The sequence below is a fragment of the Rhincodon typus genome, chromosome 34, assembly GCF_021869965.1.
Source record: "Rhincodon typus isolate 14 chromosome 34, sRhiTyp1.1, whole genome shotgun sequence".
Taxonomy (NCBI): domain Eukaryota; kingdom Metazoa; phylum Chordata; class Chondrichthyes; order Orectolobiformes; family Rhincodontidae; genus Rhincodon; species Rhincodon typus.
This window is the reverse complement of record NC_063365.1, coordinates 18,098,945-18,115,502: the sequence shown is the minus strand read 5'-3', so window position 1 is coordinate 18,115,502 and position 16,558 is coordinate 18,098,945. Positions and strand designations below refer to the sequence as shown.

The window sequence follows — 16,558 nt, the reverse complement described above, 5'->3', positions numbered from 1 at the left end:
ACCTATCCTCTCCTCTATCCCTCTTCTATCCGCCTCCCACTCTCTCCCTATTTATTTCAAAACCCCCTTCCCCTCCCCCTTTTCTGATGAAGGGTCTAGGCCCGAAACGTCAGCCTCTCTGCTCCTATGATGCTGCTTGGCCTGCTGTGTTCATCCAGCCCTGCACCTTGTTGTCTCGGATTCTCCAGCATCTGCAGTTCCTACTATCTCTGATTCAATCTACTAATCTGTACATTGTTCGTTATTGTCGATCATTACGTGAACAAAACTCATTCAATTTTGTTCTGCTGTCTGTCGCAATGTATTTGGAGATTTCAGATATTCGATGGGGCTTGTGGAGGAGTTTCTGTTGTCATTGTCCCAATTCCATTGTCAAGTTATACGTACATAACACACAACATAAGTACATTGAGATAACAAGGTGTAGAGCTGGATGAAGACAGCAGGCCAAGCAGCATCAGAGGAGCAGGAAAGCTGACGTTTCGGGTCTGGACCCTTCTTCAGAAATTCCTGCTCCTCTGATACTGCTTGGCCTGCTGTGTTCATCCAGCTCTACACCTTGTTATCTCAGATTCTCCAGCATCGGCAGTTCCTACTATCTCACATAAATACATTGACAGTCATAGAGTCATAAAGCATGGAAACAGACCCTTTGGTCAATGGGCAAGGCTGAGAGTAATTCACCAGTATATAAAGGCAGACCTAAAAGCATGGACAATGTACCACATGTGAAGATGTTGGCTATATTAACACTACACTGCTACACTGGGAGAGAACTGGTGTAATGCAAATCTTTGCAGTTCAGAATTATATCGCGTACTTACAATTCTCAAAATAAAACTTATGAAAATCCATTCCCTCCACAAGGTTCCCAAGGGCTTCAGGCTCAAATGAGGTCAGACCTGGGTCACAGATTTTCCTGAAAGAAAAAAACCCATCTATTCTCAGAAACATTACAACGAGGTATTATTTATTCAATGCACAGTAAATAATATTTAATTGACAAAAAATCTCCATAAATACACTGCCTTAAGATGAATCTAGATGTAATGTTGGAACTCCTTACCACAGAGAGCTGGGGGGGGGGGGGGGGGGGGGGGGGGGGGGTGGAAGAGCCCTTGTGTATACTTAAGGCTGAGAAAGATAGATTCTTGAACAGCCGGGGAATCAAGGGTTATGGGGAAAATACAGGAAAATGGACTTGAGGAATGTTCAGACCAGCCATGATCCTATTGCAAGGCAGAGCAGGCTCAAGGTGCCGAATGGCCTACTCCTGTTCCTATTTCTTATGCTTTGATGGTCAGTTAGGCCACAGCTCGACTACTGTTCGGCTCACACACTTTCAGAAGGATGTGATTGCACTAGGGAGGGTGCAGAAGAGATTCTGCAGATTGAAGACCTGCAAAATGGGTGGCCTGAGGCCTCCAATGCAACACTTAGTGAAGTAAGGGGCAGTCAGATTTAGGGCTACCCTACAGAAAGCAAAAGAAATTAGGAGTGAAATGATGGCAATGGGCAAAAGAGACCCTAAGACATTGATTTTCACAGCGTCATCTAAGCAGACCTGGGTCACAGATTTTCTACAGTGTGGAAGCAGGCCATTCAGCCCATTGAGTCCACACTTGGGAAGGTTTTGAAGGGATGTTGGCCAACAAGTAGGTGAAGGATCAAATTGCTACTCTTCTCCTGCCTGTGATATCCTCTTGTCTGACAGAGGTGTCTGCGGGAACCTTAAAAAACAGGTGAGTACACTTTAAAAAGCTACAATTTAAAGGGGCACATTTAACACTGTCATCCCGAACATACACTGGGTCAAGAATGGAACTAGTAGTTCTGCTTCATTTCTCATTTTCTGTTGTTTGGAGAACAGGCTGCTTCTCTTTTCCAAACTGCCACAGCAGCTGCTGGGAGGAGAATTATTACCTGATCAGAGAGTGGTATCTGCTCTCTGGGAACAATGGCAGTGCCAGTTTCTCCTCTTAACCCCAGCATTTCACTTTGAACAAATCTCCAAGTTAAAATATTTCCTTTTGTAGACAGGGAAGAGCGCAACAAAGTCTGAGGGGGGTCAAGGTGTAATCTTGCCAAGTGCCATTGTTAAATGACACAAGAGTCTCAGATACTTTCTATTAATGGACAACTGATTGTGGAAGCCATATTGTACAACTGGAATGTGCAGAGGGTCTCAGGCTCCTACAGCTGGGGCTGAGGCAGGTGGCACGCTTACCTGAGTCAGTGAGCCACTTCAGAGATTCGAACACAGAATCCAGGCCGACATTCCCAGCCCTACACAGAGGGAGTGTGGCACTGTCGGAGCGCGGCACTGTTGGAGTGCTGCAGTGTTGGAGCGCAGCACCGTCGGAGCGCCGCACTGAGGGAGCGTGGCACTGTCAGAGCGCAGCACCGTCGGAGCGCGGTACTGAGGGAGCACGGCACTGTTGGAGCGCGGCACCGTCGGAGCACAGCACTGAGGGACCGCGGCACTGAGGGAGCGCGGCACTGTCGGAGCGCTGCAGTGTTGCTGTCGGAGTATTGCAGTGTTGGAGTGCAGCACTGTGGGAGCGCCGCACTGAGGGAGCGTGGCACTGTCAGACTGCAGCACTGTGGGAGCGCGATACTGAGGGAGCACGGCACTGTCAGAGCGCAGCACTGTGGGAGCGCCGCACTGAGGGAGCGTGGCACTGTCAGAGCACAGCACCGTCGGAGCGCGGTACTGAGGGAGCACGCCACTGTCGGAGCGCGGCACTGTGGGAGCGCCGCACTGTCAGTGTGCCGCACTCTTGGGGGTGTCACATGAGGCTACAGACTGCCACTGCCCTCTGGGTGATTGTTAAAATGTTCCTTACAGGTAGATTAGCGAAATTATCCCAGACACAAGAAGGATCATTCTCTGACTGGCAGGGATAGGGATGCGGTTTGTTTGTTGAAGAAGGGTTTCGGTGTCTACAACCAGAAGTGATAGTTTTAGAATAACGAATTAACCAATTAGGACTTAAATGAGACTATATCACTCCTGTCGAAGGGTTAGTATCTTTGGCATTCTGTAATCCAGATGGCTGCACAGGTGAATCATTGAGGATGTTCAAGTCAGAGAATGATAAATATCTAGATATTGAAACGATAGATATCTGGGTATTGAAAATCTCAAGAATCATGGGGATAGTGCAGGTAAGTGGCCATGAGGTTGATTAGCCATGATGTAGTTGAATAGCAGACCAGACTTGAAGAGCTGAATATTCTATTCCTGCTCCTAAGTGCCAATATTGTAACCAATATGTCTGCTTCAAACAACTTAAAGAGAAAAAGCGATGTCCATCTTCACATTTCTGTTCACTAAGTGTTGTGTTCCCCACGTTATATCAGCGGCGAACGCAAGAAAAGTAATTCGTAGTCTACAAAATGCTTTGCAACGTTCTGGAGAGATCCAAGGTGCTACAGAAATGTAAGTCAATCTTGGCAAATCTACAGCTGCTTGCCAGTGTCATATCTATAGGATTTTTTTTTCCCTGTCTAGGATAGCATTGCTGAAGAATAGATTTACATTGTGTTCATTAGTCTGTAAGACTTAGTCACTCCATTAGCTTCAGGGAATTGAGATTTATTTTATCTGAATACATCTTCATTATCTTCTCCTTCAGCTAACATGCTCATGTTCCTTCCACTTTTCTTAATAGCTATGCATTAACTTGAAAGGCCACCTCACCTCTTCCTCATCATCAGGTGATGCAGTCCTTCAAAAATTGATTTAAATCAGGATTTCAATGTTAATGTTGAGCTTCAGCTCCATGGCATTTTCATGGAAATTATGCTTCAGCTTCCAGACTTCACCTTAGAGTGTTAGTATTGTAATGAAATGAAGCAACTGGAAGAATGATCTTACAGGCTTCTCACAAATAATGGAGCATAAATATTTACAACTATCCAAATTTGAAAGAGCAGAACCACATATTAACCTGGTTATCCAGCTGTAAAAGTCTTGTGCTTAGCACACATCACACTTTGAGCTGTTAAAAAATTAAGTACCTGTTGTTTGTTTTTCTGATAGTTGGGCCACAGTGGAAGTTAATGTTATACACAATTTGTTTTCTATCTGCCTTTCACTTACTTTATTTTCCTTTGGGGGTTAAATTTATAGGTTTTCACAAATATAGGAACAAAGGAACAAAAGTAGGCCATTCAGCCCCTCGAGCCTGTTCCACCATTCAATCAGATCATGGCTGATCTGTGGACTAACTCCATGTACCTGTCTTTGCCCTATATCCCTTAATAGCTTCGCTTAATATAAATTTATCTATCTCAGGTTTAAAAGTAACAATTGAACTAGCATCAACTGCTGTCTATGGACAAGAATTCCAAACATCCATGGCCGTTTGTGTGTAGAAGTACTTTCTAACATCTTTCCTGAACGGCCCTAATTGTCAGACTATGCCCCTTAGTTCTAGAAACCCCAACCAGTGGAAATAGTTTATCTACCCTATCTTCTCCTGTTAATATCATGGAATCCCTACAGTGTGGAAGCAGGCCATTCGGCCCATTGAGTCCACACCATCCGTCCAAAGAGCATCCCACCCAGATCCACCCCCTCTATCCCTATCGTTGTAACCCTGCATTTCCAAAGGCTAACCCACCTAGCTGTACATCCCTGAATAATTTGCGACAATTTAGCGTGACCAATCCATTGAACCTGCACATCTTTGGACTGTGGGAGGAATCCTACGCAGACACGGGGAGAACGTGCAAACTCCACACAGACAGTCACCCGAGGGTGGAAGCAAACCCAGGTCATGGAGCTGTAAGGCAACAGCACTAATCACTGAGCCATCGGGTTGCCCCTATCTTGAAGACTTTGATCAGATCATTCTTGACCTTTTGAATTCCAGAAAAAAATAGATTTAATTTGTATAATCTGTCCGCATCACTTAACCTCTGAAGTCCAGGTATTATTCTTGTAAACTTAATATGTATTATCTACAAGGCCAATATCTCCTTTCCAAGGTGTGGTACCCAGCATGCACTGCTCTGAGCCGAGGCTGTTCGTCAGAATGCCCAATTAGCAAGAGGCAGCTTCTGTAGGTAAGAGAGTAGGGACAGGGTAGAATGTGCCTAAATTAAATCCAACCCAATCCTGTCACGTGCACACACTTTCCAGGAGGGGTCACTGCATGGTCACTGTTTGTCCTGGACAGTATTTGTTTGGACCGGGTTGGGTAGCTCAGTTGGCTGAATGACTGTTTTGTGATACAGAATGACGACTACAGTACAGGTTCAATTCCTGCACCAGCTGAGGGGTTTTTAAAAAAACTCTTCTGTTCATTCACAGGATGTGGGCATCACTGGCTAGACAGCATTTATTGCCCATCCTTAAATGCTCAGATGGTAGTTAAGAGTTAACCACATTGCTGTGGGTCTGGAGTCACATGTAGGCCAGGGCACATAAGGACGACTGCTTCGTTCCCTAAAGGACGTGGAGTCAGAGTCATACAGCACGGAAACAGACCCTTCGGTCCAACTCATCCGCGCTAACCAGAATTCTCAATCTGACCTAGTCCTATTTGCCAGCATTTGGCCCAAATCCCTCTAAACCCTTCCTATTCAGGTACCCATCCGGATGTCTTTTAAATGTTGTAATTGTACCAGCCTCCACCACTTCCTCTGGAAACTCATTCCATTCATGCACCACCCTCTGTGGAAAAAGTTGTCCCTCAGGTCCTTTTTAAATTATTCCCCCCTCACCTTAAACCTACGCCCTCTAGTTTTGGACTCCCCCACCCTGGGGAAAAGACCTTGGCTGTTCACCCTATCCATATACTTCACGATTTTATAAACCTCTATAGGTTCACACCTCAATCTCCGATGCTCCAGGGGAAAAAACCCCGCCTATTCAGACTCTCCCTATAACTCAACACTCCTGGCAACATCCATGTAAATCTTTTCTGCACCCTCTCAAGTTTAACAACATCCTTCCTATAAAAGGGTGACCAGAACTGTACACAATATTCCAAAAGTGGCCTCACCAATGTCCTGCACATCTGCAACAGGACCTCCCAACTCCTATACTCAATGCACTGACAAATTAAAGGCAAATGTGCCAAATGCCTTCTTCACTACCCTGTCTACTTGCTTTCAAGGAACTATACACCTGCAACTCTAGCTGTCTTTGTTTGGCAACACACCCCAGGACCTTACCATTCAGTGTATAAGTCCTGTCCGAATTTGCCTTTGCAAAATGCAACACCTCACATTTATCTAAATTAACCTCCATCTGTCATTCTCAGCCTACATTGGCCCATCTGATCAAGGTACTCTGAGATAATCTTCTTCACTGTCCACTACACCATCTATTTTGGTGTCATCTGTAAACTTACTAACCACATCTCCTATATTCACATCCAAATTATTTACATAAACGACAGAATGACTAATCCTTGTAGCATGCCACTGGTCACACCCCTCCAGTCCAAAAAACAACGTTCCACCACCACCCTGTCTCCTACCTTCAAACCAATTTTGGATTCAATTGATAAGCTCCCATGGATCCCATGTAATCTAACCTTACTAACCAGTCTGCCATGCAGAAGCTTGTCAAATGCCTTCCTGAAGTTCACATAGGCAACGTTTACCACTCTGCCTTTGTCAATCCTCTTTCTCATCTGTTCAAAAAACTCAATCAAGTTAGTGAGATACAATTTCCCATGCACAAAGCCATGTTGACTATCCCTAATCAGTCCTTACCTTTGCAAATGCATGTAAATCCTGTGTCTCAGAATCCCCTCTAACAACATACCCACCACTGATGTAAGGCTCATTGATCTATAGTGCCCTGGCTTCTTCTTACAGCCTTTCTTTAACAATGGCACCACATTAACCAACATCCAACCTCTGGTACCACTCCCGTGGTTGTTGCTGATACAAATATCTCAGCAAGGAGCCCAGCAATCACATCTCTAGCTTCCCACAAAGTTCTGGGAAACATCTGATCAGGTCCTGGGATTTTATCTACCTTTATGAATTTTAAGATCACTAGCACCTCCAGGTTTTTCCTGACAATCGACAACCATTTCATGGTCATCATTAGACTCTTAATTATAGATTTTTATTGAATTCAAATTCCACCATCTGTCATGGCTGGATTCAAACCCAGGTCCCCAGAACATTAGCTGGGTCTCTGGATTAATAGTCTAGCAATAATAGCACTGGGCCTCTGCCTCCCTTTGTTACCATAAAGGACTCTCCTTCTCAACCTGTCCTCTGGCCTGAGGTGTGGTGACCCTCAGGTTAAACCACCACCAACCATGTCTCTCTAATGAGAGAGCAGCCCAATGGCCTGGGAGGACTGAGGTGACTTTAACTGAGTCCACTGCTGACTTAATTGTTACTAACTAATGACCCTCAGGATCACTGAGCATCCCTCCTGCCCCCCCAACCCCACCCCCGAGTGCCAAGGTATTTCCCATCCAACTATTAGGAAGACTTGAATATTCAGGGACAAAAACAGAAGTTGCTGGAAAAGCTCAGCAGGTCTGGCAGCATCTGTGAAGAAAAAGGCAGAGTTAACATTTCGGGTCCGGTGAGCCCTCCCGAGTTCTGAGGAAGAGTCAACAGACCCAGAACGTTAACTCTGATTTTTTCCTTCACAGATGCTGCCAGACCTGCTGAGCTTTTCCAGCAACTTCTGTTTTTGTTCCTGATTTACAGCGTCTGCGATCCTTTTGGCTTTTATTGAATATTCAGAGCTTATTTTCCACTGAGAGCCTTCTTAAAGGCATTTTATAATGTTGCAGAGACATAATTATTCATGGTCATGTTTATTGATGAATTAATATTTGAGCTGCAAAGATGGGGCAATAAAGGAATTGCAATTAAAGAACAAAAAAAGACTTTTCCAGCAACTTTGTTTTTGTTCCTGATTTACAGCATCCGCAGTTCTTTCAGTTTTTATTTGCAATTAAAGAAGCCTGGTTTGGATGTGAAATCTCATGTATAGCTCCAGAAGTGTGGGTGGCTGCCCTTAGCCTTAATATCAAGACACCACTCTGAGTTGGCAAGGCAGTATCAAGTGTTAGCTTGACTTTAAATTAAAGTTATTTGCCTTAAATTGTTGGGACTAAGCCAATGTTTACAGAGCGTAGGCTGGGAACACCAGGCTCAAAATAGTTGCTGGACTACTGGGGACACTCACAAAGCATATTCTGTGCCTTTTTGTCCCCCAGCCTCCCACATGTTAATTACCATTATTCCCAAATTGGTGTCTAGCACCGAGTTGATAATTAAGTTGTGTCTGATTAATTTTTCATTTATGAAGAATGGTTTTAATCCACCCCTTCTGCCAAACACCCACAGAAATACTTTCATTTCAGCTTTTATCCTGTTGTATTTTGATTTTTAGATTGATAATTGGTTGGACAGTGAATACTTTTGACGTGATTCACTCAGTTAGAGAGGCTGTTTTCAGATGAGACAACCAGAATTTCCATGTATTTGTTCAATTGTTCAATAGTTATAGATTACATTTGGACACTGACTTGCATGTCCTGCAAAAAATCTCCACCAATTTCTGAGTTCATCGAAGAAGTGCAGCTTCTGATTAATGGGGTTTCTGTCGGATTGATATTGTAGAGAGCGCACTGGTAATGTTCCTACTCTGGATCAGGAGACCCAGGTTTAAGGTCCTGCTGGAGGTGTGCAATAACATCTCTGAACATATTGATTATCGAATATCTAGGCTTGATTTTAGAACATTGTGGATTTTAATTTTAATACAGGGCAAGGTGCAGATGCTGTGGAAATGATGCTGCCAAATCCAGAACTCAATAGGAGAGTTCTTTGCATTCAGTTTTCGTTCTGAATCCCTTCTGGTCTGGTTGGTGAGTATGATTGTGTCTTGGGCAAAAGTGGGAAATGTTTTCCCTGAAAATAAAAAAAAAATTTCAAAAATATTATATATTTGGTAAACGTGTCGACACATTTAAACTTTGTGCCTTATCAACAGGCAGCTTCAAACTCTCTGCACTGCAGCCATCTAATTTAGATCACCTGAACCGTTGGGAATTTGAAAAAGCAACTTTGACTAGTTTTTATAAATGCAAGGAAGGAGCAAGCCCTTGCAATTTGTTTAGCAGCTCAGGTTTATTTACGATCAGCAAGGTAAAGACACCATGGGGACTGAGTCACTCTAGAGGACCACGGCGCTGCTCTCTCATTAGAGACAGAGAGAGAGAGAGAGAGAGAGACGATGGGTGGTGGTTTAGTCTGAGAGTCACCATGCCTCAGGTGAGAGGTGATGTTGAGAAGGAGAGTCCTTTGCAGTAACCTCAGCCAGTGTCGAATTGAACGTACACTGTTGATGTCACTCTGCATCACAAACCCTGCCATGCTTCCTATTTATAAACATTCTCCACTCATTTGTACAGCACTCCCTCAGTACAGATGAGTGAACAACAGCCAGAACAGAATCCTATGAGGCATTGCATTGTAACTCCATCAACCCGGAGACATTGGTATTTATATTCCCTTCCTTCTCATCAGTTTGTAATTTACTGTATTATCCTTCCCCTAATTCTATACTGTTCCCAATCCTGTGCGTTAATTCCTGCTTTTATCTTTCAACAGTGAGTTAACTCACTGCTTTTCCAAAAATGCCCCAAATCCAATCTGGTGCCTTCCCTTTGAGTAACATTCTGCTGCTTAATTTGGAATTTCTAACCCCCCACATTATGATTGCTGTTGCCTTGGTGCATTTAACTCATCCGCCCTGATCTACTGTTATCCATCACCAATTCTAGTAACGCCTTCCTCTATCCTATAGGTTAATCAGCTGCTGAAGGAAAGAGTCCCATACACATTTTAGAAATTCCTTTACCCCATTGATACCTTCCTTATACTTCATCGATAACCGAAACAAAATGTCCTATTTATCCCCCTCAACTGTTCACAGATTCCATCTTCAGTTTGCCTCCAAGTATTTTCATTTCCACTGGTTATAAGCTTTGCTTCACTGAAAAGTCAAGCATTTTGGCAGAATATCTCCGACCTTTGCACAGTCTATTACAACAAAGCAGTTCATCAAGCTGGACTGACGACAATGAAACTGAAATGAATTCCAATCAGTGAAATGTGAAGGCAAGGAAAATAAAACCCCAAGGGATGGACTCAATGCCAGTTCAGTCTCTGACCGACTCCTCAGGAACTCTGTTAGAACTTTTCAGTAACTGGTGGCTGAAATGCTGCACCCACCCTCAATTTACCTTAAATGTGAAGTTACAATCAATCTTATTTTGAATTCTCAGCTTGAGTTTGAGGTGACAAATTGTAATTTGATGCCACAAATGGGGATAACATTTTGCTTGATCTGAAATTGCCTGTGGGTTTCTCTTCCAACCCCACAATCCCTCAAACATTAAAGTACCTGCCGATATTGGCACACTAGCCCAGTGGGAGGTGTCGGCATAGTAGCAATATCACAGGTCTAGTAATCCAGATCCAGATAAAATTCTGGTAGAAATGGTTCAAATCCCACCGCGGCTGATAATGAATTTTAAAATCAATACAAAACTGGAATTAAAGAATAGCTGCATGGTGCCTGTGTAACTATTGTTATTTGTTGTAAACGCTCATTTAGTTCACTAACGCATTACAAGGAAGAAAATCTGCTGTCCTTACCTGGTTTGGCCTACATGTGACTCCCGATCCCAGGAATGCAATAGGGTTAGGATTCGGGTTTGACTCTTAATAGCTCTTTGGGCAATGGAAATTGTCAACAAATGTTGACCCGGACAGCGATGCCCCATTCCCATAAAATAATAATACAAAGAGCAGCAACATTATAAACCAATGCCCACCCCACTCCATCCAGCGCCCAGCTAGTGATCCCATTTTGCTCAGAAAGCCAACTGTAAAAACCAGGGTCCATTCTGCTTCCCCGAACTTACGTGTAAGCTTCAAAATCTCCATTGTTGATGGCTTCAATGAGCTGTTCAGTGATCTTGATGATATCCTGTTTGCGCGCTAGAAGGTGCAGAAATATGAGAGAAAAATTAAAAAGTGATTCAGTAAAGTATCAGCTGAAAGATGATTCCCAAGTTGTTTCTGTGTAAACTAAAATTGCTACATTGAATGTCGGGGACACTTATCCAAATAAAGCACCCTATTCCTGAGGCATATTTGGGCATAATCTTACTGTGTTTGTTAAAATGCCTCTATTCTGCAAATTAGTCCGGCACAGTTGAATATGACAGTGCATTCAGAAGTATTGGTTAAGTCTGTAAGCAACACACGAGCAAACAAGCTATTTCATCCAGCAAAGATGTGTAACATGAGTTCCCTTCCTCAAAGGCAGAATCTGCTAAACTGCATTGGCTTGAGGGGACAGCTAACAGAGTTTAAATACCAGTCCGAACCTTCGCTTGAAGGGAGATTTCAAACGTGGCAGCACTTAACAAAAGGAGTCAATCGCATACAAACTTATTTTCCAGGGTCCTGGTCACCTTGTCTCAGTGCACCAGCTGCTCATGCAAGTATACAGGACTTAGCAGAAAACCAGACTCACCTGACATTTACTTAGTGACCACAGGAGTGAATGAAGAAATGCAAAGAGGGAATGAAAGCTACTACAGGCTCAGAGCATCTGTGATTCAAAACAAAACTTTCACAGCACAGTAAATAAAAAAGAGCTCCTCTTATATTCAAATGAATTCCCCCAAGATTCACCTCCTGTTGACACAAGGCATAATGAGGAATGATCGCTTGAACAAGCTGCTTTTATTGCTGATGATGAAGGGGACTCTCACTTGATATTTACTTCTGGCTTGGTCCAGCATGGTGCTAACCTTTCTCCCCGCTATAACCCAGTTTGGGATTATACGTGGCTCTGAGCTCCTTCCTCAGGCACACTCTTAAAGGAAGGTTCCTGCCTCTTATCCTCAGTACAGCTGGAATCTCCTGCTGTAATACCTCCTCCATATCAGCCACTGTTAGGGAATGGGGCCACCAACTCTGTGTGTGAACTCACTGGTTGAGCAGTTGGTGGACTGTAAAGTAACACTGCTGCATTCATTAACAGTGATTGATTGGATACCCTTCATGATTCATTGGTCCCCTTCATAGACTACTGCTGAGGGGCCTATTGAGAATTTATGCACCACTTAATGTTACCGACTTCGGCCGAACATATTCCTGGGGATCGCAACAACATGGCCTCCAAATTCAACCTTCCCCAACCAGTCAAACAGCCACTATACTACCACCTCTATTATTATGAAGGGAGGTGATGGCCTAGTGGTATTATCGCTGGACTGTTAATCTAATGACCCAGGTGATATTCTGGGGACCGGGTTTGAATGCTGCCATGGCAGATTGAATTTGAATTCAATAAATATCTGGAATTAAAAGTCTAATGATGACCATGAATCCATTGCCGATTGTCAAGAAAAATCCATCTGGCTCACTAATGTCCTTTAGGGAAGGAAACTGCCATCCTTACCTGGTCTGGCCTATATGTGACTCCAGGTCCACAGCAATGCATTTGACTCTAAACTGCCCACTGGGTAATTGGGGATGGACAATAAACGCTGGCCTACCCAGCAACGCCCTCATCCCACAAACGAATAAAAATTTTGTAACTAATCAAGGCAAAAGTAATCAAAGAAGTGAACATAAACCAATCTATAATTTTTTTTTGCTCTCATGAGCTTTCTGTAGCACCAAGGAGGTTAACCTTTATTTCCTGACAACCCTAAACTATTTTAACTTTTTGAAAGAATACTATGCCTAAGCAATGGTTTGTTGGAGGTACAGAAGATCGTCAACAGAATAGAAACACTCTACCCTATAAATTACACGTTAGAAAGTTTAAGCATAGGAAGTGTGCATCACTGGTTAGGCCAGTATTTGTTGCCCATCCCTAGTTGCCCTGGAGGTGGTGGTGAAGTGCCTTCTGGAACTGCTGCAGTCAATTTGGCATAGGTACACCCCACAATGCTATTTGGGCAAGAGTTCCAGGATTTTGACCCAGTGACACTGGAGGAAAAGTTTTCCTAGTCAGGATGTTAAATGGCTTGATTTGATTTATTGTTGTCACATGTACCAAAGTACAATGAAAAGTTTTGTTTTGCATGCAGTACAGGCAGATCATTACATACAAGGACATACAGATCATAGGGTGTTTAGACAGAGCGAGGCATAATTTTTACAGACTTAGAGTTGAGGTTTAGAAGTGCAGAAAGGCTGTAAGAAATATGTGAATAAGATCTGCTGTAGAGAGCTCGCAAAGAGTCACCCAGTGTCGATGCCATCTTGGAGGGGAACTTGAAGGTGGTGGTGTTCCCATGTATCTACTGCCCTTGTTCATTTACATGCAACATGCTATTGAAAGGGGCATTATAAATTGTAGCTGATACACATTACTGCCACTGTGCATAAACAGTGAAGGTGGTGAATGTTTAAGGTGGTGAATTTGGTGCCAATCGAGTGAGTTGCTTTGTCCTGAACAGTGTTGAGCTTTTTGAGTGTTTTTGAAGCTGCACTCATCCAGTGAAGTGGAGAGTATCCATCGCATTCCTGACTGCTGCCTCATAGATGGCAGGCAGACTTTAAGAAGTTGGAAAACAAATTACTTGCCACAGAATTCCCAGCCTCCCACCTGCTCGTGCATCCACAATTTCTTTTCTGTGGCTGGTCTTAGAGTCCTACAGCACAGAGACAAGCCCTTCGGCCCAAACTGATCCATGACTACCCAAATGTCCATCCACACCAACCCCATTTCCCTGCACCTGGCCCATATCCCTCTAAACCTTTCCTATCCATGTATTTGTCCAAATGCCCTTTAAATGTTGTTAATGTTCCCACCTCAATCACTTCCGCTGGCAGCTCATTCCATATGTGTATCACCCTGCGTAAAAATGTTGCCTCTCAGGTTCTCATGTATTCTTTCCCCTCTAACCTTAAACTGATGCCCTCTAGTCCTTGATTCCCCAAACCTGGGAAAAAGACTAAATGCATTCACCCTACCTACATCTCTCATGATCTTATACATTTCTATGATACCCCATCAATCTCCTATGCTCTAAAGAAAAAAGTCCTAGCTTGTCTAACCTCTCCCTATAACTCAGTTCCTTGAGTCCTGGCAACATCCTTATAAATTTCTTCTGCACTCTTTCCAGTTTAATAACATCCTTCCTACAGCAAGGTGACCAAAACTAATACTCCAAGTGTGGCCTCAGCAACGTCCTGTGCAACTCCATCATAACTTCCCAACTTCAATACTCAATGCCCTGACTGATGAAGGCCAATGTGCCAAAAGCCTGCCTCACTGCCCTGTCTACTTGTGACTCCACTTTCAGAGAACCGTGCATCTGAACTCCAAGGTCCCTCTGTTCCACTACACTCCTTAAGGCCCTACCATTCACTATGAAACTCCTACCTTGATTTGACTTTCCAAAATGCAATACCTCACACTTGTCTAATATTAAACTCCGTTTGCCATTTCTCGGCCCACTTCCCCAGCCGATCAAGATCCTGCTGCAATTTCTGATGACCTTCCACACTGTCCACAATACTGCCTATTTTAGTGTCATCCGCAAACATACTAATCATATTTTGTACATTCTCATCCAAATCATTGATTTGGATAACAAACAGCAATGGGCCCAGCACCAACCCCTGAGGCACACCACTAGTCACAGGTCTCCAGTCAGACAAGCATCCTTCCAGTATTATGCTCTGCTTTCTACCATCAAGCCGATTATGTATCCAATTCACCAGCTCTCCCTGGATTCCATGTGATCTAATCTTCCAGAGCAGCCTACCACATGAAACCTTATCAAAGGCCTTACTGAAATCCATACAGACGAGGTCTACCGCCCTGCCCTCATCAACCTTCCTGGTCACTTCATCAAAGAACAAATTTGTGAGGCATGACCTCCCATGCATGAAGCCTTGCTGACTACTCCTAATCAAATCTTGTTTTTCCAAATGCGTGTGTATCTTATCCCTCAGAATTTTCTCAATTAATTTACCTACCACAGATGTTAAGCTCACTGGTCTATAATTCCCAGGTTTTTCTTTGCAGACTTTCTTGAATAAGGGCACAACATTCGCTACCCTTCAGTCTTCCGGGACTCACCCGTGGTTAGTGATGATGCAAATATCTCAGCCAGAGCCCCCGCAACTTCCTCTCTAGCCTCTTGCAGGGTTTTTGGATATGTCTGGTCAGGACCAGGAGATTTATCCACCTTCATACATTCTAATACTTCCAACACCTCCTCTGCAGTGATACGGACTGTCCCCAAGATATCGCCACTCAACTTTCCCAAGTTCCCAAGTCTTCATATCTTTCTTCACAGTAAAAACAGAGGAGAAATATTTGTTGAGGACCTTGCCCATCTCCTGTGGTTCCACACATACATGTCCACTTTGGTTCTTGAGGGGTCCTATTCTCTCTCTAGTTATTCTTTTTCCTTTAATATATTTAAAGGATCTCTTTGGATTCACACTAATCTTCTCAGCCAAAGTTATCTTCTGCACCTTTTTCACCCTCCTGATATCCTTCTTCAGTAAACTCCTGTATCCCCTATATACCTCCAGGGATTCCCTTGATCCCAGCTGCCTGTAGCTGAGCTATGCTTCCTCCTTTTTTCTGGTCGAAGTCTCAATATCTCTTGGTCTATTCCTTTAATTGAATAAGATGACAGAACAAATTTGTAGATGACTTCAGGGATGTTTCTTTTAAATGAGCAGTTAACATGCTTGGGATAACCGTGGAATAACTTGGGAAACTTTGCCATACAGTAGTCAAGGGTCATGGGAACACAGGAGTAGATAAATTAGATCCTCAGGCTGGTCTCCTGCTATCTAACTCCAACACCCTGCCCAACATCCTTTTGGATAACAGAGATCTCTCAATATTGGAAGGAAAATTAACAACTGACTTAGTATTTACTGCTTGAATAGAAGAAAAAATTCTGCTGGAAATCTGAAACAAACAGAAAATTAAAAAAAACACTCAGCAGGTCTCAACTGATGCTATCCAGTCTGTTGAGTTTCTCCTGCATTTTCTGTGTTTGTTTTAGCATTAACTACTGTTTGTGGAGGAGAGGTCCTTTGACATGTACTTTTTCTTGACTTCATTGCTGGAAGGCCTGGATATACTTGTTACGCTCAATTGCTAGCAGAAATTGTTTTTCTCAATCTGCACTATTCCTCTTTAATATCTTTGGGGATGTTTAAGTGCTTCTGGAAGGATAAATTAAAACTAGTCAAAACGTCTCGCTCACGAATAATTATTGTATAATCCTGTAAAGCGATGTCCCATTAAGTGAATCTCTCACCACGCCTGAATAACCTTTGAAAGTACAATCAATGGTTGAGATATTGCTGTGCAAATCCACTGTTGAAGAGGTGGACAAGCAGTAAGATTAGATTGGCTAAAGATAACTCTTTGGGCTTATGCGTCAATGAGTTTCATTTGGATTTTTCTAAATGAGCTGAAACACAGTCCTTAAACTCACCCTGCTTCACTCATCTGTAAGTATGGGCTGGAGATATTTTCTGTGCATATTTACTT

At 43.3% G+C, this 16,558-nt stretch overlaps 1 protein-coding gene across 1 annotated transcript in view; it reads right to left on the bottom strand.

Moving 5' to 3' along the window:
• Positions 1-807: 807 nt before the first annotated feature.
• The window catches only part of camk2g2 (calcium/calmodulin-dependent protein kinase (CaM kinase) II gamma 2), a 198,746-nt gene continuing 182,995 nt past the window's right edge, over positions 808-16,558 (bottom strand). Inside the window, exons 17-18 of the mRNA XM_048616194.1 lie at positions 10,929-11,004; positions 808-919 (exon numbers count right to left, since the gene is read on the bottom strand). Of these exons, the coding sequence (XP_048472151.1) occupies positions 808-919; positions 10,929-11,004 (188 nt within the window). The remainder of the gene's footprint in view (positions 920-10,928; positions 11,005-16,558) is intronic.